Below are 25842 nucleotides of genomic sequence, written 5' to 3'. Positions count from 1 at the left end.
GTAACTGAAATATGCAACAACTTCCTCAGCACACACAAAAAATGAGTAGCTAAGTCACAATATCCGGTAAAACAACCAACATTAGCAGTAACTTGATGCAGAATAGGATATGTCAGAAAATACCTGGCAGAATTATCACAAAGGTGTTACCAAAGTAGAAATACTACAGAAATTGTCAATTTTTACATTAATTCGCACAATTGGCTTGAATACCTATATATGAAATATTTATTTTGTGAGTCCGAAAGTGGAAAATGTAACAAAAAATTTATAAAATAACATTACTGAATATTTAATTACGAGAATAATTGTATTTCTTTATCAATTAGTGATTTCTGCTCAATTTTAGTTTGAAATGAATATTTTTGACGACACCTATTTTGACATTTTTACGTCAATTTACGACCAATAATTCAAAATAATGAAAAGCAATATAACTAGAAAGGTATTTATGTGAAATGAGGTATAAACAAAGCATACTGAAGCTTCAAACCCAACAACGATTCATCCGCGTCTTAACAATGACTCTTTTTATGTCGTGCCCATTGTTTAAACATATAAAACACCAATAAACGTCATGACATATTTCAGTCGTCACGGATACTGACTGGCCTGTCGGGAATAGAGTACGTAGAGAAGAGAAAGAGAGCAGGAGAATAGGAGAACACAGTGTAGTGGCATGCATTCCCATTCAATTCATTTCCATATCCTGCCCGAAGCTGTTGCCTTGGCAACCGGAGAGGGTGACGTGGAGGCGGTCGACTAACCAGGACCGTCCACAGGGATGACGATCGAAGAAATCTTGATAAGTCGCGTTAAGAATCTGAATCTTTTAAAAGTTTTAATGAAAAAAATGGACACGATTAAAAAATATTCGATCTTTGCTCTAACATATAACGCAATATAATTCAAATTTAGTGTAGAAGATTTTCTAGAATATGTAAGGTTTGTTTCTGCAGTAGTTGGAAACGGATTTACAACGCGCAAGTTTGCGCAGTAAAATAATTGTGTTCGTGCAGGTTTAATTTCAAACTCCAACTGTTTGGTCAGATGTTTTTGCAGATTTGACGCAGGCGTACTAAGTATAAATAAATAAGGTTTCTTATTCTTAACCTATAAATATATAAATTGTACCTAAAAATAAGAATTATCTTGAAGAAACGGTGTCAAGTTACAACGATTGTGAATTTATTGAACACTGTCGTGTTAGTCGTGCTGTTGCTGAAGATATTGCGAACCATTTGAGATATTCACAATATTTTCATTACCAAACGGGAGGCAATGGAAAGTTTTTCAGAATATGAACAAACATTAATATAATTATGGTTCGTTGGTCACCAGACTGCATCTCTCAGAGAGGTAACTGATAGATTCGATATGCTATCAACATTCTTTTTAAATTAATTAGAAAGTTAACATATTTCCTGAGCAATGTGGCCCTAAGTAATTAAATGGCCATCAAATGAAGAGAAAATAAAAATTGAGAAAAACTTTAGGCAAAACAATTTTCCAGGTGTTATTGGAGTAACTGATGGGAGCCACATTAAAATAGACAAATCAACAAATGATCCAGACTCATAATTAAACAGAAAACATTATTATTCTATTCAGGTAATCGCATACTAATAATATATATCTTATAACCTTAAAAACTGACTAGCATTTTTTTATCTGTTTAGTTGCAAGTAGTTTGTGACCACCAAAGAAGAATAAGGGATCTATTTGTCGGTTATCCAGGATCAGAGTTTTCAGAACTTCACCGTTAGCTGAGACTATAGTTGTAAAGTGCGCAGATTATTTCAATTTAGGGGATAGTGGTTATCTATGTTTGCCTAATCTCCCAACTCCTTTTAAAGATAGAAGTAACTTAACAAGAAAACAGCTAAATTACAATATGAAGCTAAGCAATAATAGATATGTAGTTGAGTACTGTTTTCGTCTACTTAGCAGAAATTCCGGCAGTTGTATCATGTAAAATTAAGAGCTGTACCAGATTATAATACATTTTATAACAGCACGTTGTGTTCTTCATAATATGACAATCGAAGACCAATTTGATTATGAGGCAGAAAATATTGATGAAAACATTTAATTTGGACATCGAAGAGAATCACGCAGACAGAAATTGAATGAAAAGAAGAAATGAAGTCATGAATTTGTTACATATGTAAACGAATGTGGTTCATTACATTTTTTTTAATTTTTTTATATTTTCTGAAGAGATCTTTGAATATCTTACAAACTTAACAATGTCTAACAACTGCTTAGAAGACCCAATTGCACTCTGATCTTGTTGAAAAAGCACTCGCATAATAGTTGTCAACTGTAGCGTCTTTACGTTCCGCTACAAATTGAATAATTTTAAGGATTCGTTTAGTTCATCTGCAGTAATTGATGGGCAAATAATTTTAAGAGTCTGACGAAAATCAACTGACAGTAGAATCAAGAATCCACCAAAAATGCAATGGCTGTCACGAACGTCTTTAAAAATTCTGTTCAGTACCTCCAATGACCTCTTGTGGGACATCCACCTGTCCTCCACGTGCAACGTAAAAAAAGTAAATAGACGTGATGATAGGTTTTAGTGATATCAATCCATAAGAGTAGATATAATTGTTTGTATAAGAAAACAAAATTGTTGCTTCTATCATTTTCCTTATAATTTCTAAATCTATTTAAATTTCTACAAATATTTCAATATCAAAATTAGCCAAATCGATGCAGTGGTTCTCGAGTTGTTATAAAAAAGTCAAAATGTATTATGATTGTTATGATTAAATACATTTGTTAAATTTGAACAATCTTTACAAGGTCTACAGTCAGTATATAGATAAAAATGATTATAAGGAGTCTGATTTGAAATTTATATTAGTTTTCCAAATTTTAATATTGTAAATTCTTTAAGTAGATCCCAATATAAATGTGGTGGCGTTGCAGTTTGGACAAGGGATGATATGAAGGTTAGTTCCATTTTACTCGATCAGTACTGTGTTGAAAAAGACATTGAGGTATGTGGGCTGAAGTGGCATTATAATTCAAATCAACACACAATTTTAGTTTGCTACAGATCTCCTAAAGGCAAATTTGATACTTATGAAAAACTCAATTGAGAAATTTGGGTAGAATACTTAGTCTGCAACACCTTCGTCTTTTTTATTTTGCTGAGGTACAATCGACAATGAGTTACGATATAACTGTCTGGGGTGGCTTTTCTAGTATAAAGGACGTTTTCAAGGCCCAAAAGCGTATTGTCAGATGTATTGCAGGTGTTCCGTATGGTTGGTCTTGTAAAAACCTATCATCATCATCACTGGCTCGACAACCCTTTTTGGGTCTTGGCCTGTTCTAGGATTCTTCTCCATTCCGATCTGTTTCGTGCTTTTTTTCTCCAGTTTTTTATTTTTAAGGTTGTTATATCATTTTCTATTTGTTCTAAGTATCTCAGTTTCGGTCTTCCTCTTGTTCTTTTTCCTACTGGCATCTGTTTGAATATTTTGTTTGGTATTTCTCCTTCTTCCATTCTTTCTACATGTCCTATCCAACGCAGCCGTCCTATTTTGATGAATGTTATAATATCCGGATCCTGGTATATTTTGTATAGTTCAGAGTTGTATCGTCTTCGCCATATTCCGTTTTCTTTTGTGCCCTTATATGTGTGTCGCAAGATTTTTCTTTCGAAGGTGGCTAACAACGTTTCCTCTCTTTTAGTAAGTGTCCAGGTTTCTGAGCCATATGTGAGTACCGGTCTTATTAGGGTTTTATATATTTGGCATTTAGTCTTTCTTGCGACGTTATCTGATCTTAGGTGTCTAATTAAGCCATGGTAACATTTATTTGCAATAAATATTCGCCTCTTCACTTCCTCCGTAACGTTATTATCAGACGTGACTAGGGATCCCAAGTATATAAAGTTTTTTACCCCCTCTATGTTGTATTCTCCTATTGTTATATTTTGTGGCTGCCTTATTTCTGCGTTTTTTCTTACCTGCATATATTTTGTTTTGGTCTGATTGATTTTAAGACCACTATTTTGTGCAGCTCGTTCTATTTGGTTGTATGCCTCTATCATTACTCTTCTTGATCTTGCGATTATGTCAACATCATCTGCAAATGCTAGTATTTGCACGCTTTTATTAATGATTGTTCCTCGTGTATTGACTGTTGTGTCCCTCAGTATTTTCTCGAGCACGATGTTGAACAAGATGCATGATAGAGCGTCTCCCTGGCGTAGTCCCTTTTTCACATCTATTGTTTCCGTTAATTCATTTTGTATCCGGATTCTACTTTCTACTTTTAGAGATTCTTTTATCAGTTCTCTTGTAAAAACCTATTTAGAGATTTTACAGAATTTACATTTTGGAATTATTGATACTAATTCATAAAAATAAAAGAACTGTTTTACGTAACAGTGATATTCACTCACATAACACAAGAAACAAGAGACAGTTTGTAGTACCCTATCGACATTTAGAAATAAGTAGGAAGTCATCTACTGTCTGTGGTTTACTACTGTATAATCAACTTTCTCAAAAATTTAAAAACAATATTTCAACTACAGCTTTTAAAAACCAATTTAAAGAGTACCTAGAGAATATGTGTCCTTATACATTAGGTGAATATTACGAGAGTATGTGTATACGATCTGTGAATGGCCAAGTTGGAACATAACCAAATTTAATATTATTTCAATTATATGTATGTACTGTACGTTTTTATGTATTTTAATTTTTAAATATTTTTGATGTATTGTTTCCATTGTTTTGTAATATTTATAATTTTAGTTTTGACTTGCTGTAACTTCCAGTCAAATAAACTATCTATCTATCTGTCTAAAACAGTTTAACGAAACTGATAAAAGTAAAAGGTTTATTAAAATCACCTCAAACAACTGAAGACAAATCTTTAAACATTTGTGTCTTCAGATAAAAAACGGTATTTTTTAAGTGACTTCATATAAAGTAATCTAAACGACTCATATCGGGTGCTTGTGGGGAGGGGGGCATTCGATAAAACGATGTCTTCCAATTCAACTTCTAGAAAAACATTGAGAGCATTCAGGAATAGTGAAAACTATACTAAAAATATTCAGTATTTTTTAAGGGTTTGAAAAAGCAAAAAAATATATACAGGAAATATTAAAAATAACAAAGTTCATTACATTTTTAGAAAAACTAAAAATTCAATCAAATAAAACATTGATACGTGACATATTTTATTATAAGTAGAGAAATATACACAAAATTAACAAATGGTTTTCACACCGATTACGCCGCAAGCAAGTCTTCCTCCTGCATTTCCAGTCTGGAGCGAATCGGGGTGCCCACCTTTGCCTAAATCATCCTCTTTTTCGTGAACGACGACGGATCTACCAATAATGTTGGTCTCTCCCTTAAAAGAAATGATACTATCGATGAAATTGAAGAATGCAATTCCATTTTCATCGGCTTCTATGTTTCCAAGATCTCCAATGTGACGATGATCTACGGAATCATCTGGACCTCCATGTAGTTTTTTTTTTGGATTGAAATGGCCACCGGCAGCTATATGTGAGAATAATAATTTATTAGTAAGAAAATTATAGGTATGTCTTAGTTTGATTTTAATTTATTTAAATTATAAATTAACGGTAATATTAAGTCTCCAGAAGTAATCCAAATCACAGTAAAATAGATTGTGAATATGTTATCAAACTTGCTCTAGCTGATCTAATAGACTTCTTTATCCTTAGGAATATTTCAGCCAAACATTGACGACGCTAGATATTTACGACTGTTGGGACTCACATTCTGATCATTCGCCCATATTATTAAACGTGAGTGACATGACTAGACTTCGGCAAATATGCATATTGCATATTTTGCATATTGTGCATATTTTATGCAAATATTTCATATTTTGGCATATTTGTTTAAAAATTTTGCATAAAGTGCATAAAAGTTCAGATTTTTATACTGTATTTGAAAATTTTTAAACATACCAATTTATTTCAATTCTTGTATAAAATTTTGTAGTCATTTTAATCAAGAAATGATCTAAGTACGTAATCTCTACAGGTACAAAACATTTACAATTTCAAAGAAGATCAATTTAAGTAGCCCTCAACATTCTTAGAAAGTCTCGGTCACTGAGGCATTCAGTTATTGGATAATCGCTAAGGGTTCGCTCATTTGCATTTTATGATCTAATCCCCAAATCTATCTACAATTTATTGTATCTTAACAGCAGGTAAACGGCTAATAGTTTTGTTCCTAATTTAGGGATTTTCCAAAATCTCCCAGTTTATTGAATTAGGTACCTAAACATTTCTAATTTGATGCTCAGATTTGTAAATCATTTTTGTTTTGATATTCAAAGCGTAAACACTCGTTGTGCGTAACAAAAAGGAAGATTGTGATTTTATAATGCCTAAAACCAGTGCTTCAACTTGGATTAAACCTTATAAAGAGCTGTCTATGGATATGGGAAAAATCTACTGTTCAGTCTGTGGCAAAATTGTAAGTATCTAATATTTTCTATTAAATATCTAATATTTCATACATACAGGGTGTTTCCAAATGACACTTACAACGTTTGACTGTAGATACTTCTCGAAAAATTGAACAAAACGATATAGTTAATGAGGGGTCAAACTTATTTACTTTTCGAGATACAGGGTGTTAAAATTAAAAAAAAAATTAAATTCTTTTAGTTACAACAACAATAACTTTAAAACCAATAAACGTATTTACTTGAAATTTAGTACTCGTAGGTTGTTTTTAAATGAAAAATAGCTTCCTTTAGTGAGAAAAAATTGTCCATGGTACAATACAATGGTGTGTATTTAGAAAAATTTTTCACCTTTACTTTTTTTTATGAAGTCAGCTATTCTAAAACACAATTATTTTTATTGTAATTGAATTAACAAAAAAAAAACTTTTGTTGAATTTTAAAATAAGTTATATGATGTACTAATGGTTAGTAACAAAAACTAATTTGTAGATTAATACTGCATTTAAAACACTTAGCGAGTGTTTTTTTTTCCAAACCAGTTATTTGATTAACCAAAAACACCTTGTATATTTTTATATTTTAAAGGTTGGGTTAAAATAAAGGTTTTTATTTTTATTTATAGATAGCATGTGAGAAGAAATTTCAGATAGACCAACATGTGAGAACTGCTTCACACATTGCAAAAAAAGGAAAAATAGGAGGAAAACATCAAACTTCAATGGCTAAATGTTTCCAATCTACTTCAAAAAAATTAGATGAGCAAGAAACTTTTAATGAAGACTTGTGTCGCGCATTAGTGTCTGCAAACATACCGCTTACAAAATTAGCAAATGTAAATTTTAGTTCGTTTCTAAAAAAATATTGCAAACTTAATGTTCCAAGTGATCGGTCTCTAAGAAGAAATAATGTGAACGGGCTATACTCGTCGGTGTTAATTAATATTAAGGAAGAAATTGCAAATAATTATTTTTACATATCTGTAGACGAAACCACTGATTCCTTAGGAAAGTATATTGCTCATTTATTGATTGGTGTTCTTAAAGAAGATACCTTACCAAAATCTCATCTTATTTCATGCCAGCAACTTGAGAAAACAAATGCTTTAACAATTTCGCGTTTTATACAAGAAACATTAGAAACTTTTCAGAGTACAGCATTAATAAAAAAATTTGCGTCATGTTGTCGGAACGTTAGAGGTAATATTGGAAAAGATATTTTAAAAAAATTTGAAGCTACTATGGAAAAAAATAAAGGTTACCATATTCTTTCTGAAGTAGTCAGTGTTCTAGCTGGAAATATTTCGGAAACAATTAATTTAGAACCAAATGTTTTGGTTAGTTTGAAAAATGCTCCCGTTACATCAGTTGATGTTGAACGAAGTTTTTCCATATATAAATATATGTACTCAGACAGAAGCCACAAGTTTTTGTTAGAAAATTTTGAACACCACTTGGTCATTTATTGTTACCATAATTCTAAATAAGTTTATTCATACTTAAAAATGATGTAGTTACTTAAAATAAATGTAAATCTTAATGAATAGTAGGAAATATTTAGTTATGTACACTTTTTTTTTAAATAAAATTGTTACTATTTTACGATTTTTTTATTTATTTGTATGCATATTTTGTAAAATATTTGCATATTTTCGGGTAAACACGTGCATATTTATGCGCATATTTTCTACATTTTTATTTGCATATTTGCCGAAGTCTAGACATGACTATTCACTAAGGATCAGATGGAGGAAGACTTGAGAATGTTGGGAGTACGAAACTGGAAAGCCAAGGCGAACAATGGGAGAGAATGGAGACTTATCCTTGAGCAGGCCAAGACCCACCATGGGTTGTGGAGCCAATGATGATGATGACATGACTAAAATAATAACCCCACATTATCAAACAAATTGACGGATTGGGTAAGTTTCTAGCTATTACTATTACTATTATTCCTTGTGGAAAGTTACTAAAAGACTAAAAACACCTATTCACTCTCCGCCTATTAAACTGTGCACATAAAAATCAGAGCTTTTTACTATAGATGTTGAAAATACATTCAAACTAAATGCATGTCAAGAGGATGAAGAAAGATGGAAGGACCCTGTTCAATTAGAGGAAGAGATTCGACAATTACACCAAAAGAAGTGCTTATAGAGATAAAAGAAAATATTAACCCGAAGAAAGCTCCGGCTTATGATGTGATTACAGGTGAGCTGCTGAAAAATCTTCCCTAAAGAGCTATCGTAAATCTAACAAACCTAATTAAAGTCACCAATACATCAGGTTTAGTCATAAAGACCAATATCTCTGCTTCCTGCGATACTGAAACTAAGAAACTTCTAAGAGAATTAAGTCTATTATTGAGGCAAAAAATCTGATTCCGACAAATCAATTCGGATTTGGGAATAAACAACAACCGACCTGGTGCACAGAATCAAATATTATTAAAAGATCGCTACAAAAAACGAAAGTCTGTTTAACTATCTTCATTAACGCTGCACAGGCTTTAGATAAAGTCTGGTATGAAGGTTTAATACATAAATTAAAAAGTTTTTTGCCCAAACAGTACTCACAACGAAATTAGAGCAACTGTTACACAAGGCAGTTTGCTATATACTGGAAGAGAACACAGTACCCACCTTTGCTAATGATACGGCTATCCAAGCAGTAGGAGTGACTAGTGAAGAGGCGACCAACAAGATCCAATAGCAGTTAAGCAAATCCATAGTTCGACAAAAAAATGGAGAATCAGGCTAAATGAAGCTAAATATGTTCATAAGAATTTTACCAACAAAAAAATACAATATATACCAGTTACAGTCAACAATATCCAAGTACCTTAAGCAGATACTGCTAAGTATTTAGGTATAATATTAGATGCCAAACTACGCTGGAAAGATCACGTCAAGCAAAAAAGGTAAGAACTAAATGAGACCTGTATGCCCACTATTTGGGTGTGCTCCTTGGTACTTGGCAAATAGTGACCTCGCTAGGGACCTCGGAATAGAAACTGAGGATATAATCATCAAGAAGATAGGCACAAGAATATTGAAGCAATGCAGCTGCTTGCTACTACTGGACAACCTGGAAGATTGAAGCAGACAAAACCTTTTGAACTAGTTGAAGTGATAGTGAAAAGCAGATCATAGTGCTTGTGCGCGTGTGCATCTTAGAATAGTGCACTATCTTGTTAGTTTAAATAAGACACGCTATAGTGTAAGCACTTAATTTAGCAGTAAGCACTTCTATACGCTTCACTGCTATAGCTGTCATAAAATTTTTAAAGCATAAACATAAAAGCCAAAGAGCTAACCATATCGATAGAAACCAACTAATTTTAAGTTAATCTTTTTTATTAGTCAGCTACTGCAGCCTGACATAAGACGATCTATTGCCGAAGACAATAGTTGTCATAGTATATCAGCAAATGAATTTTTTCGGGATCATAATAATTTTCCCTATATAATTAATGTTTTATTGTTGCACCGGAATTTGTTATTAATTTATCTGTATTTGTTAAAGATTAGACTGACTAAACGTCAAGTGAATTATTTGCAAATAGTTTGGTGGTACCTCACCATATTATGATTATTGTGCTCATTTGAGCCATTATCTATGTTTCATAAAAAGCAGAAAGAAATAGGAACTCCTGTAGAAGGAAGAATGATTTGTGGTAAGTGAAAGAGAAAAGAAGGAGGAGAAACCACTAACGATTTTTATAGCTATACAAACAGTTTTTAAATGTTGGCAGCACAGTACCCTCATTACATATTCAAAAGACACAGAAAATTATCCGGTACAGAGTGGTCATGATAATTTTACAAGGGATTACTAAAATTCTGATGCTCAAGCAAATTTTCTTCTTCTAGTCGACTCTACTGCTTTTCTTAAAATTTAAAAGTTTCTCTGTGTTTAATCCGGTTCAGTGGCGAATGTTTTTCAACTAGTAATTTGTCGTCTACCAGGACCTCGTTTTCCATTTGATTTTACGCTTCATCATCAGCTGCAACAATTCATACTTATCATTTTTAAGTATGTGCCCCAAATAAGCTGTCTTCCTCCTTTTAATGGTGATCAAAAGTTCTCTGTCTTTTCCCATTCTGCGCAACACCATTTCGTTCGTACTACGATCTGTCGATCTTCTTCTTCTTGTGCCACTCCTATCGGAGATTGGAAATCATCAAGGCTATCCTGACCCTGTTCACAGGCTATCCTGATCTGTCGATGGTAATGTTAAAAGTCTCTTAAAAAGCTACATCTCAAAAGTTATTAGCTTTCTAATAAAGTCAAAATTAACAGTCCAAGTTTTGGCGCCATAAAGAAGACTAAACTGGATATAACATTTTACCATCCAATACCGGATTTGCAGACGGAGTCTTTGGTTATTCAAAAAACTTCTCTTTTTCAAAAAGGCTGCTCTCGATTGCTATATTCTTGACTGAATTTCGGATTCTAGTTCTACAGTAATCCAGATTCCTGGGTATTTCATTTTGTCAACTTGTTCACTATCTTCATTTTTGATCTGGATCCTTCTTATGACTCTACTCCTCTTTCTGATAACCATGGTTGCTGTATTTTTTATGTTTATTGTTACACCAAATTGCTCTCCAGCATCACGCATTGTGTTAAGTAGCGTCTGCAGGTTTAGATACTGCTTAAAACCAGTAAAAAAAGCGTGATCTTAACCATTGGTAAATAAAGAACAAACAGGTAGTTAAAAAAACTGACTTGGTAGAGAAAAACTGAGGATAATATGGAAGGACTGTGTGGCAGAGGACTTAAAAAGGTTTAGGTGAAGAATACTGGATGGACAGGCGACGAAGGTTAAGGAAAAGTGACTCATATAAAGAGAAAAGCTGAGAAAGATGAAGACAGTTAAAAAAACTACAATACAAAGATGGTGTCAACGATACAATAATGGCGAGACAAGAAGCCAGTAATATAAATGGAACTTTGATGGACCCTTTGGGCAGAGGAAAAAAGGAAAACCCCCAACAAGGTTGGTAATATTGAACAGATATTCTTGAAGAGGTTATGACCCACATGACCACATAGGGCTATAAACCCATAATACTGATAATCTTTATTTAGTTTCGTAGTGCTTTACCTTTCGACGCGGTTTCATCTACCATAGGAAAAGGATTAAGAAAATATAGTCAAAATAGTATATTTAAAAATAAAGATATATAATACAATACTTTATAAACATATAAACTAAAACAAACAACAACAAAATTATTTAACGGTGACCACGCCGACTACACCGCATGCCAGTCTTCCTCCAGCGTTTCCCGTTTTGAGCGAATCTGGGTGTCCTCCTTTTCCTAAATCATCGACTTTTTCGTGAACGACGACGGACCTACCATAAATGCTGGTCTTTCCGTCAAAAGAGATCTTGTTATCGTGGAAATCGATTAGTGCAACACCATTTTTATCAGCTTCTATATTTCCAAGATCTCCAACGTGGCGGTCGGCATCATCTGGACCACCGTGATGTTTGTCGAATGGGTTGAAATGGCCACCAGCAGCTGTACATAAGAATCAGTCGCGTTAAGAAAAGAATCAATGACTGAACATATCTAAATTCCTTACTAATTAGTATTTTAAAGGTTTACATGGTCAATGGTGTACATCATTTAAAATTAAAATATTCAATAGTATGCATCATTTTAGTAAAGAATTCAGTTATGTATATAATTTTGGTGGCATCTACATACCTTTCTGTTCATGCAATATCTACAATGATGAGAATTTAGCAATTATTAATGTTGATGAGGATCCTACAGCATCATGCAGAGTTAAAAATATCACACAAACATGCTAAAAACACTACTGGTGAAAAGTTAACCCTTAACCTTATTAGCATACATATATTACTAACAATTAAGTAAATAACGTCAGTAAGGACAAACCTTGAAAACTAATTATCTAAGTATAAGTTCTTATTTATAAAGGATGTTAAAACAAAGATTCAAACGTTTAAATGTACCTTTCGTGCACTTAACACTCGTTATTCAATAATAATAGTAAGTAGTGTATTATCAGGAACTATAGAGGAACATCATACAAGAAACAGTGAGAGAAATAAAAGAACAACACCTAAAGAAAGAAAAACAGAAATCGTGGATGACCGATGAAATGCTTGAACTTATGGATCAGAGAAAAGAAACTAAGAAAATCACCAAGAATATAAGAGAATAGATACCATCCTCAGAAGAAAGATAAGAGAAGAAGAAGAGAGAAAAGAGAAACAAAAACAGAACAATGTCAAGAAATAGAGCAGTATCAGAGTCGATTGGATAACTTCAATGTCCATCGAAAGGTATAATAACTGAAATATTTAATGAAATATACAAGGCAGGAAAAATACGAGTAGAGTGGCTCCAATCGGAGTTCGTACCAGTGCCCAAAAAACCAGGAGGAAAAGTTTGTAAAGACTATAGGACCATAAGTCTAATCAGCCATCTGCTGAAGCTGTTTTTAAAAGTCATCCACAAAAGAATTTACCGGAAATGTGAGAAACAAATTGCGCCCAATCAGTTTGGATTTGTGAACGCCGTTGGTGCGAGAGAAGCTTTATTTAGATGTAGAGCGTAGAGATGTCAGCTGTGATGTTTTTGCATGCCTTATTGACTACAAGAAGGCTTTCGATAGTAGAAGTGCTGAAGATGACAGGGATTGACGGAAGGGACCTAAAAATAATAGCTAACCTGTATTGGAATCCATCAGCGGTGCTCCGAATAGATGGAGAATATCAAGTCAAAATCGTAAGGGGGGTGAGACAGGGGTACAGAATTTCACCACATCATAGCCAGAATGATCGCCAACGTTCTGAGCGCACAGGCAGCCTAAGAAGAAGTGTATTATCAGAAATCATTGAAGGAAAAGTCAAACATGCTAGAGGAAAACCCTTATTTCAAAAAACCGATCGCATGAAAATTCCTATTGACAAACAATTTTAACGGTCTCTCACATTAGCTTTCCCAAAAGATCCATAAAGTCTAAAATTTTGAGTCATGGGGCCACCGTAATACTCCCTTTGACCTGATTACCTATCCATTGCGATTAACAAGTTTACTTACTCAAGTTTACTTAAAACACATTTAAAAATAGATAGAATGGCCCACGGGATTCCAACTAAGGCATCCACCAAGATTGAAACCACTACCGAACGATGACTGTGGCAAAATACAAAACCCTGTGTACTTATTGTACAGAAATTACAAAGAATATACTCTCTTGACAAGTTGTAAGTCATTCAAATTGGTAGTATAAGTATTGCGAGTAAGTACTGATCCACAGTACATATTAATCTTATCCGGTGCTCGACAAAGCCGTAAACAATCTAATAATGTATATCAGATATCAACGACGATAATAAATATCTTTTATATATTAAATAATAGATCCCAATTCGAAAATAACCTAACCGCTCTCTAATTTTCATTATTAAATTCATTTTATTACTCGTGATACAACTAACACCTCGAATAGTTTAGTGCGATGATTCATTATCAGTGATATTTTATGTAATTATCCCCCAAAATTATCTATTGTCGTTTATTCATTAACTAAAACAAAACAGAAAGTAATTATTGTTTAGTAGCGTAATTGCGAATTCATTATGTTATGTTAAATATTATTGTAATGGATTTGAATTCGACCGAGAGGTAATCATCAAAAATTATACTAATGATGAATGCGATTGTAGGGGTTTACGATATTCGGGTAAATATTTTAGTAACGAGATTGCGCAGGAAGTCGATTAATAGATATTATTTAAAAGGGAAATCAAAAATTTGTAAACATAAACGATGTGATTATTAGATGTACGTTATCATCTTGTCCTGCGAGAACCTTAACACCTTTTGTTGCATTTTGTAAAATGTTGTTCTGGCTTGCTCTATTTTGCTTTTGATTTCCTAAGATAGGTTCCATTTTTTCCTTCACAACATATTTGTATGATACTATCTTCACTTTTTCTCCATCTATGGTGATATCAGTTAAATTGTCAGGTATATTTTTGTTTTTGACGATGATAATCCGTTTGGTTTGCAAGTTATGCAAAAATATATTATTGATATATCTTTTACATCAATTTCACTGTATAATTTTTTCATCCTTCAACAAATGACAATTGTGGCAGTTACTTACAAGAGCGGACTAGGTACACGTGAAGCAGCTTTCTGCTTGAATACGCTTGTACAAAACTGCATGGATCAACGAAAGGATATAGTCATAACATTCCTCGATTATGAAAAAGCGTTTAACACCGTACAACATGACGCAATAATAAAAATGCTACACAACGCTAACATTGACGATAAAGATATAATAGTTATCCAGAATTTCTATTGGAATCAAAAAGCACAAATGAGACTGAACAAATCAACCAACACAGAAGAATTTGAAATTTTAAGAGTGGTGCGACAGGGGTGTATTTTGTCTCCTATGCCCTTCAATCTCTATGTGGAGAACATTTTTGCAGAGGCACTGGAAGGCTCCGAGTGTGGAATAAAGGTAAACGGGTTCACGATAAATAACATTCGTTACGCCGACGACACCGCGTTATAACAGACAACGAACATGATATGCAGTTGATGTTAAATAAAATAAACACCGTAGGAAAAATAGATGGCTTTAAGATAAATGCTGAAAAAACTAAATGCATGGCAATAAGAAAAAAACGCACTTTTAGGAATACAACTGCAAGTAGATAATGCTCCAATCGATCAAGTGAAAACATTTAAATACTTGGGAATGATGATGAATGATCAATGGGATTCTCAACAAGAAATGGAAACATGGACGTTAAGAGTACCTTCCATTAATACGTTGGAGGCCTTAATTAATACCATGGACATATAGGGTGAGAAACGAGGAAGTGTTAAGAGAGGCAAATACTAAGAGAGAACTACTCAATTTGATCAAGGTACGAAAAATTGGATACCTCGGTCATATTCTGAGAGAAAAAAAATACGCAATCCCTCAACTAATCATACAGGGAAAGATTAAAGGCAAGAGAGGAGTAGGTCGCAAACAAATGTCGTGGCTACGGAACATAAAGAACTGGACAGGCATAAATAACACTGGCGATCTTTTGCATGCCGCAAAAGACAGACGTCCGGCTTTAAGATAATTCGCCAACGCACTATAGGTGCACGGCACTATAAGAAGAAGAGCTTGCGTGTTTGTGTTAATGCCTTAATTTCACTGTCACCGCTCCCCGTATATTTTTATCCTTTATTATATATGGTGTTTCTTTGGAAAACTAACACGCGTTACACAAGAACTGAAAGAAATGGGACACTTAGGTGTCCCAAAACAACCCCGTACTTGATGGATTATACTTCATCACTAACAAAGATACCGGGTGTTTTATTAATTCAAATTAATTCAAATAATATTTTAATAAGTTTTGACATAAATAGTTTATTTACAAATGTGCCATTAGATTTCTTCCCTTTTTTCAGTTAACATGTTATTTTTTATATGTATAAATATCAAAATACATATTAGTCCATTATTAGCATTAGCAGTATAATAATAACTACCCTTATTACCATTACCAAAATTACCAGTACCTTTCTTTCATTCTAATAGATCAAAGCAGCTATTCAATCACTATGTACATAATTTATCAATCTAGATGAATTTGGACTAGATATAAGGTACTTACCTAAACAACTAGGACTGATATTGCCTTCTTGATGGATGTGGAATCCGTGTTTTCCTGGTGGCAATCCGCGGATCTCTCCAACGACGTTAATGCCGTTTGGTAGTTGTAAGAATCTAACGTTACCGGAGACACCGCTCTTTCCAGTAGGATCAAATAGATATACGGTACCTTCCTCGGCGTAGGCTATCGCCAAAATGGCAGCACACAATGCGATTTTGATCATTTTGCTCTAATTCTTAAAAAGAAGTAACAAATTGTATTAAAACTGTTTTTGGGTGTTAATACGCGAAAAATCTCTATACGAGAAAACTCTTAGATGGCAAAATAAATGTTGGATAGTTCGAATGTACAAATAGTTTACTTAGAGGAGCGACTTACGTTCCCGGTTGATAATACAATTACATCGACATACTGCCGTATAATTGAATACTTTTAAGTATCTTTTCATCAATTAAACCCAGCCACCGTTTGGTTTTATGGTTAGTTAATTTTTTAAATAAATATACTACTTGTAACAGAAGTTTTTTTACTTTGATGTTCAATAAAACCAAAACACTCATTGTTCGACAAATTAAAGAAGCCATTAAGATACAAGTCCGTAAAAGCTTTCTGTACCGACAAGTGCATCCACGATCATTGGAAATAACTGTGGAAGAAGTGCTCAGAAGCTTACACTGCAGACTGCAGAATAGCTGGCAGTAGCATATAATAGTAAAATGACTAATTAACTTTACACAGACAATGACAGATGTGTATGTGATGAAACGCAAGGAGAACGGCCACCTTCTTAACTACTTACATATGAAATAAGGTTGAGAGCTCAAAGACACCACATTGGTCAATAAAAGGGCCATCCATATGGCGAAATATAGGAAAAACATAATTTAGAAACCGTGTGTCATTCGAATATGAAACAAATCAAATGATAACCACGAATAAATTTGAACAGTACATATATGGATATTTTACTGATAGTTAATTGTTTATATACATGTGTATATAGTGGGTCAAAACAACCATTTCTAAGAAGGTGAGACAGGGCTGCATTCTTTCTCCACTGCTATTCAACCTACACACGGAAAAAAAATTTGTAAAGGCACCGAAAGAGTACAATGAAGGCATCAAAATTAGTGGCATATCAATAAAAAATGTTCGATATGCAGATGATACTGTGATCCTGGACAATAACATATTTACAATCAAATATTTACAGATATTAAGAGAACGTTTTCAAGCAGCTTAAAAGGGAGAAAAAGGTTTAAATATTGACTAACGATACCTGAGTCATCTCCGCTTTTGTTTCTGAAAGTACAGGTTTCAAAATTAATCTAACAAAAACGAAGATTCTTACTTTTGGAGAAAGTACCAGCTACTGTGGCGGAGGAATTGATAGAAAGAGTGATAGAATGTGTTTACTTGGGTCATTTAATAAACTTAAACAGAGGAAACGAATACGCGGAAGTATACCGAAGAATGTGCATGGTAATTACGTTAAAGCGACTATACGAGCCTCCAATAAAATGTGAGTAACACAGCGTGCAGTGGAACAACTTATGCTGGGAATTAATTTTAAGTGAAGGATGTAGTACAACGCTCTGCTGCACTGAAATGGTCTTGGAAAGGACAGCTTGCAAATGTACAAAGAGTACACAAGAGAAGTGTGGATCGACGATATGAAAAACAAGACAAAAAGGTAGCAAAATACAAATTAAAATGAAAACGCCAAGGGGAGACTTGATCTCGTGTAATTTCATAGCCAAATTATTATGGGTACCGTATATGTTAGCGAATGTTGTAAAATTGTCGAATCTGGAGAACATTTGATGTTTATTATGTACTTTTAGTATTTTTCAAGCACACATTTAAAAAACTTGTGAACAATAACAAAGAAATTAAAAACCTCATTAAGTACTAACTATGTATTTAAAAAACCTATTCCAATATTTTAAAAACGTGTTAAAATTTAATTTTATGTAAATGTTATTTGTTGATAACCACAACCGTTTTTCTATTTGCCTGTGATTGTGGTTAGCAACATTAATGAGTTTAGGAAATTTATTAGTTGGAAATTTTAACAATCTTGTTGCTATTTGTAGAATGAACACAACTAATTGAATGTTGGTTTAATAAACGAAAACCAAATCAATATTTTCTAAAATGATAATTTCGTCATAATTAATAAGTCAATATATTTGTCATAGCTGTACAGAAAGGAATATGTAAGGGGATAAACCTTTAAAAAATACTTGGTATCTGATACTAGTGTGAACTTGTTAACAACTGCAAGGTAAATTGCCTACATAACCTTGTTATCATTGATGCCCAAGATATTTGAAAGACTTCTGCTAAATAGAATAAGCGAAACTGTATCCTCGAGAACATTAGACCCAAACATAAACCTCAATAAAATACAAAAAAAATTTGAACAAAAGACTATGTGTGCCTCAGTATTTCTCAGTATTCAGCAGGCTTTTGATAAAGTCTGGCACAACGGTTTGTCTGTTTGTGTAAACTGGTTTGTGTAAAGTCTGAAGTTCTATATTAACGAACGTTCGTTCCAAGTAAAAATCTATAATGATTTCTCAACCTATCACTCAATCCAATCTAGAGTTTCTCAGGGAAGTGTCCTCGGCCCCTTCTTGTACCTAATCTTTACTGCTGACATACCTATTAAAGATGACGTCACAGTGGCGACTTTTGTCGATAATACAACCGTTTTATTTTCAAACAAAGACCCAGACATAGCATCTGAAAAGCAGTAAAATTACTTGCGTACATTAGAGAATTGGTTGACAAAATGGAAAATTAAAGTTAATAACGAAAAATCAGCCCAAATCACACTTACAACAAGACAATACCTGTTAGCGACGCTGTGAAATATCTTCGGGTTGCATTTGGTCCGAAAGCTCACCTGGAAGCAACATATTAACGCCAAAAAACTCAGCTCAATATAAAATTAAAACAAATGAATTGGTTACTTGGCAGAGAGTCACAACTGTCATTGGAGAAAAAAATACTGCTTTAAAAAGTCATTCTAAAACCAATATGACCTACGGCGTAGGTTGGTAGCCTGTAGCAAGTCTTTAAACACAAAAATTTTGGAAACCTTCCAATCAAAAACATTGCGTATGATGGCTAACGCCCCTTGGTATGTGAGCAATGCAAACATCCACAATGACCTAGGAGCATCAGCCACCAATAGAGGAACCAAGACTGAAGAGGACTTGGCCAGAAGACTAGGTTACATAGGTGAAAATGGGCGTAAGTAAATGTGATTGTAAATATGCATTTAAAAATAAAAAAAGGTATAAAGCAAAAGATCTGTCGACTGCCGAAAAAAGAAAAAAAGAGAAAGCCAGTCACTAATTATAAATGCACTTTTATTGGAGAAGAGTTTTTATGAGCTGTTCGAACAATGACATAAACAAATGGGGCCTTTCAAGTTAGTGTTTACCTCATTGTCATTGGCTAGATCTACAAAGCCTAGTTCAGAAAAAAAATTAAATTGGACTAGCAACTAAACTAAAAAAACGTCCAGCCACCGGCAAAAAGGCAAAATGTCTAAAGAAAATAACAGGTTAAAAAATTCGCATTCAAGTCAAAGAAGAAACTCTTCAAAATGAAGAAGGTTAATAAGATACCACCATCTAAACATCATTATCTTGCACTGAAATTCCGACGAGGCTCAAGTAAAAACGACAATCGAAACAACTAAACCAAAAACTACCAAGACTGCCGTAAGTTCACCCCTAATATATCCATTCTTGTCACTTTACTTATATATTCTTTATTATAAGAAAACATGGCGTTTCGGATGTGGTAAATGGCAAACATCGTGTGAAATCAAACATCGTCTATCCGTACAAAGGAAGAAGAATCCGATGATATCAAAATCAATCGTGGGGTCCGACAGGGATGTATACTATCAACCCTGCTGTTACTCTTTCAACAAGCAGTAGATAATGTTGAAGCTGTAATTCGAATTAACGGAGAAGGTATCAATAACATCAGATACGCGAATGACATGGTGGAGTACAAGAAAAATAGAAGGAAAATAGGACCAGGAAGGCAAAGGATTTCCTGACTGAAAAACTTACAAATCTTTTTAGTGCATCAGTGTGCAAAATACAGATTGCCATGATGATCGCCAACATCCGAAACGGATCGATACTACCAGAAGAAGAAGAAACAGCAAACAGAATATGCTTTGTAACACTTTGATTAAGTAGTAAATAGAATTAATTGAAAATTGTATAAAATTCATTAGGACACACAATCCGGAGTTGCAACATTCACTAAAACATACCAAGAAGACTCATTAAATGGGGAACGCTAACAATCAGAAGTGAAGAAACGACAAAATATTTAAATTAGTGGAAAACAAAAAGATGGTTAAAAATATAGACAGAAGATGCAGTAAAATTGATTGAGTGGGAAATGTTTTAAAATAGAAAGAAAGAATTCTTTCAGTTAACAGACATGCACATAAAGATAAAAAATATATGCACTCTAAAATATAAAAAAAAACAAATATCTTGAGGAGATGACTGTTGAACTGATAAAGTTGCTGAACGAAGACAATATACATGTACTATCCAAACAATTATTGCGGTCCATAAAACGCCAGAAATATCAGATGAGTGGACGACCTCTACATCTAATAAAACTACAAAAAAAAGAATGATAATGATGACTGATACCATAGAATACCTTATAATACTAAAATGAATGAGCTTTACACTAAACCTTTTCTTTAAAAGCTTTTGTAAACGCATAAACAAAGCACGGTTCCAATTTCGTAATAAAATGATAATCAGATAAAGAACTGTTTTGTGGATTATGAGAAATTATTTAAGGGTAGAGAAACAAGTATAGAAATTACAAAGGAAGAAATATTGTATGCCTAAAGAACACCAGAAACAGAAAAAGCCCGGGGCTAGATCAACTGCCTATTGATATCCTTAAAATAATAGAAAATGAGTACGTGGATGTCCTCTTAAATATCTTTAATTAAATTTATCAGTCAGCTGACATACCGAATGAATGGTTGACCTCAACATTTATTTATCTCCCAAAAAAAGAAAAATGCTAGAGAATGTACCGACCACCGCACCATAAGCCTGATGTCTCACACACTTAAAATGTTTTTAAAGGTCATCCATAAACGCATTCACCAAATATTTGATATGGATATTGAAGAAACCCAATTTGGATTCCGTAGGGGCGTAGGTAACCGTGAAGCTCTCTTTGCATTCAACGTACTAATCCAGAGATGCTTGGATTTGAACCAAGATATGTACGTCTGTTTCATAGATTATAACTTTCGATAAAGTCCGCCACAAAAAGATAATGGACGTCCTCAAAGCAAAACAATTACAATACAATGAATTATAACAAATCTATAAATTATGAAAAGAGATCTTGAGGGAGAAACAGCAGGAATAAAGGTCAATGGAACAGCAATTAACAATATTAGATATGCGGACGATACTATCATTGTAGCAGACAACCTCCAAGACCCCCAAAAGCTAATGAACAAGATAGTTGAGTATGGAGAAGAATATGGATTATCAATAAACATCAAGAAAACAAAATGTATGAGGATATCAAAAACCCAAAATAATGACGGAAGCCTGACAATGAACGGTAAAACGCTAAAACAAGTTGACAATTACAATTATCTTGGCACAATAATTAATCACACAAACGATTACTCCACAGAAATCAAAGTTCGAATAGAGAAAGCACGAACAAACTTAAAAAAAATAAGAAGGGTACTATGTGCAAGAGAACTGAAATTAGACTTGAGAGTTAGGCTGGCAAGGTGATATATTTTCTCGACTCTGCTTTACAAGATAGAAGCATGGACACTTAACGCATCGGCTACTAAAAAGTTGGAAGCTCAAACTGTGGGTGTATAGAAGAATCCTGAAGATATCTTGGACCAAGCATGTAACAAACAACGAAGTCATGAAAAGAATCAACAAAAGAATGGAAATATTGGAAACCATTAATACACGAAAGTTGCAATACCTGAAGCCCGTTATGCGTAATGAAAGATACAACATACTTAATTAATTATACAAGGGAAAATTCAGAGCAAGAGAAGTGTAGGAAGGAGAAGAATCTCATGATTGAGTAACTTGAGGGAATGGTACGGATGCACATCAATCGAACTGTTCAGAGTGGCAGCATCTAAGATCAGAATAGCCATGATAATTGCCAACCTCCATCGCGGAGATGGCACGCAAAGAAAAAGATTTATAGTAATTTTGAAACAAAATAAATAGACACTCGAGATATAATTATACAAAAAGTATTTTATAACTAGGCACACAATCGGTAAACAACAAACTGACTCTGTAAAGAGTACTAAAAGCTATTATGTAAGAGACACTGTAAGCACGAGACCACTGCAATGACCACGTAATTAAAGAGACAAAATACAGGATCCTACTCCATCTCATGCGCTCAAAAACGAAGACACACGCAATAGAAAATAAGAATTTTTCAGATCTAAATTCATATCGTAATTTAAACATCCAGAAATGCCATTAAAATATCTACTAGAATGGTCACAAACAAGATTTTATAGATTCATAAAGGCTACAAGATAAATGTTTGTAATTAACTACTTACGTCCACTAATAACTGGACAAAGTAACAACACTAGTTTTTAGAAAATGAAATACTGTTTACACGCAACAGCAACTTATATTCACTTCTTATCAAGTGCATTTGATGCAAATACCACGGTGTACAAGCTATCTACAAATTATTTCATAAATAATAACAAATAATTGCAAAAATACACCAATTACATAATTTTTTTATCAAAAATGTACTTACCGGTTTCTTGTTTCCACCGCAACTGATCCACTTAAACGTCTTTAGTCGTCTAAATACTCTTAGGAAAAGAGACTAAGGAGTCAAGGTGATACAATCATATAATAACACAACCAGTATGTCGAAAAACAAGGTTTTATATAATATGGTAATGGTCTCCCACTATCTTCAATTGCAGTGGCGTATTCAAAAGAAAACATTAAACGATTATTACGATCGACGAGAAAAACAATGGTCATATTTTATCGGAAATTTAACGAACTGGTAAAATATAATAATCAAAAACGATAAAAAATTCAATTTTAGTGTAGTTAGATTAAAATTAAAAATTATGTAATTTTTCAGTAATATATTTATCTAGAAATTCAAAAACAACGATAGAAAATATCGTCTAAGTGTCTGTATTTTACGATTTTTTAACAGGTTACTATTGTGGCAAATAAAAATTGCGGCAACGTCATCTTTTACAGAGAATGGTTCCCGACATTCTTCTTCTTCGCGTGTCATATCAAAGATATAAGAAGTTGGCGATCACCATTAGCAAAGCTTCTCGATCTTCTGCTTCTTCTACTTCTTCCTTCTTGTATGTAGGCTTTAAAGCCTGTTTCTTCTTCAATATTAGCCTCCTAAGTTGTTTAAATTATCGCACCATCTTTTTCTTAGTCTGCCAATATTTCTTCGTCTATTTGGTGATTTGGTGCATTGTCTCGTACTTTTCGTACTATCTTATCCTCTGCCATTCTACTAATGTGTTCTTTCCACTCCTGTTTCCGTTGTCTTAGTACAAAGACGACGTCTACGCAGGATCTTCCGGATCTGAATCCTTGTTGTTCATCTGATAAAGTTGTTAGTTTATTGATTTTCTTGATAAGGACTTTTGTAGTAAGCTTAAGTGCGCTGTTCAGTAGATTATGTCTCTTGTTGGGGTCTTCTTTATCTCCTTTATTGTTATTACCTCCTTTATTTATTGAACATTGGTATCATTATGTTGTTTCTTTATGCGTCTGGTATCTTGCACTTCTTACTTCCTGAAAACTGATTTTTATTTCGTGTCGTAATTCAGGTACGTTTTTGTGTTGATTACTTTTTTCCTTTCCTTTAAACAGTTCCGTCAGGTATCTTTCCCATTGGTTTGCTGGTATGTTATTATATTCCATCAATTCTGCCATTTCTTTTCGTTGGTTTCTTATGAATCTCCATATTTGTTTTTGTGTACCGTAGAAGTCGCTTTCCATCCTTTTTGTAAACTGTTCATGTTCAGTGTTCATTTTTTGTTCTTCTTACCAACTGCTTTGTTTCATTTCTTATTCTTCTATAGGTGTCTCAGGATTCTGGAGTATTTGATGTTTTGTATTTTGAGTAGGCCTCTCGTTTCTCTTTACATTTCTCTTTTATTTCTTTTCTGAACCATGGTGTATTGTTGTTGTTTCTTTTGTTCAGTATGACTTTGCGTTTTCCTAGATCTTCTGTTGCTGCTTCTTTATTGTTGTTTTTAATTTTCTCCCAGCTTGCGTTTATATCTTCGATGTCGTCTATTTGTTTCAGCTGTATCTTCTGTGCTAGCCTCCTTTGGTACATTTCTCTTGTAGAGTCGTTCCACAGTGATTCTACATTAAATTTTTTTTCCTCGCTGATTTCCCGTAGAAAATGTTTTTGTGTTATTTTCATTTTTATTTTTGCTAGTCTTCTTCTTCTTCTTTTGGTATCATAACCCTAGATGGGTCTTTGCCTGTCTGGCTATGTCCTTCCATTCAGATCTCTCTTGTGCCCTTCTTCTCCATTGTCTTATGTTCATTGTTTTCAGGTCGTCTTCCACGTCATCCAACCATCTCGTTCTGGGCCTTCCTTTTTTTCGCCTTCCTATGGGCTTCCATTGTAACATTTTCTTTGTTGTTTTTGCATCGTTTTGTCTCTGCACATGTCCCAGCCATGACAGTCTTTGACTTTTCACAAATCTTACAATGTCATAACCTTCATTTAACTCATTAACCTCGTCGTTTCTCCTGATTCTCCATGTGCCATCTTCCTCTTGTACCGGGCCATATACTTTCCTCAGTATTTTTCTCTCGAATGTCCTGAGTTGGGCTTCATCTTTTTTCGTCATTACCCAAGTTTCACATCCATAGGTTACTACGGGTTTAATCAGTGTTCTGTAGATAGTCATTTTGGTTCTTTTGTCTAATAATTTCGATGTCATCAATCTTTTATTAGCATAGTATGTACGATTCCCGCTGGAAATACGTGCATTAATTTCGCTACTTACGGAGTTATTATGATTGATTTCTGTGCCGAGATATGTAAAGGCATCCACTCGTTCTATAGTATAGTTGTCTATTGTGATATTATTTTCATTGTCAGTTATTCTTTTGACTGTCATATACTTCGTTTTTGCTTCGTTTATTTTGAGACCTCTTTTTCTTGCTTCAGGATCAATTTGTTTGAACACTTCCATTAGTCGTGGCTTATTCCTACTAATGATGGCTACATCGTCTGCATATGCAGTAATTTGTACTGATTTGGTGTTTATATGGTGTTTATATTATTTTTGCTAGTACTAGTTTATATTCACTCCCTGCCTCTACTGACTTTAAAGTTCGGATATCTAGAATATGCTTTGGGTGGATTTCTGAACCTGTGAACATTGAATGTTCACAGCTTCTATCAAATAAATGAAACATTAGCTTGCAACATCGCCAATAAGAGGTCAATGGCAAAAATTTTACAGGTATGCAAATGAATCGTTTTGGGACGAATGTACGGTGGACCGCAAGAGGACATTGGAGGCATTGGACAGAACTTTGAAAGATATTCGTGATAATGGGAAGCAAC

The 25842-nt window shown here is 33.8% G+C and overlaps 2 protein-coding genes across 7 annotated transcripts in view; both read right to left on the bottom strand.

The window, feature by feature from the left end:
* The window catches only part of pan (transcription factor pangolin), an 808803-nt gene that overhangs the window by 203805 nt on the left and 579156 nt on the right, over positions 1-25842 (bottom strand). The window lies entirely within an intron of this gene.
* On the bottom strand, positions 5196-23174 carry LOC140449462 (superoxide dismutase [Cu-Zn]-like). Of its 2 annotated transcripts, none has more exons than XM_072542642.1 (3): positions 23017-23174; positions 16168-16402; positions 5196-5540 (listed from the first exon to the last, which is right to left on the bottom strand). In XM_072542642.1, the coding sequence occupies exons 2-3, from the start codon at positions 16388-16390 to the stop codon at positions 5242-5244; spliced, it is 522 nt and encodes a 173-aa protein (XP_072398743.1). In that variant the 5' UTR covers positions 16391-16402; positions 23017-23174; the 3' UTR covers positions 5196-5241. The 2 variants fall into 2 exon arrangements, with proteins under 2 accessions (XP_072398743.1, XP_072398744.1); XM_072542643.1 differs by lacking the exon at positions 5196-5540 and adding an exon at positions 11640-12016.

This window comes from Diabrotica undecimpunctata, chromosome 9 (assembly GCF_040954645.1).
Source record: "Diabrotica undecimpunctata isolate CICGRU chromosome 9, icDiaUnde3, whole genome shotgun sequence".
Taxonomy (NCBI): domain Eukaryota; kingdom Metazoa; phylum Arthropoda; class Insecta; order Coleoptera; family Chrysomelidae; genus Diabrotica; species Diabrotica undecimpunctata.
Note: the sequence above shows the minus strand (reverse complement) of the source record. Positions and strands in the feature narration are given on the sequence as shown.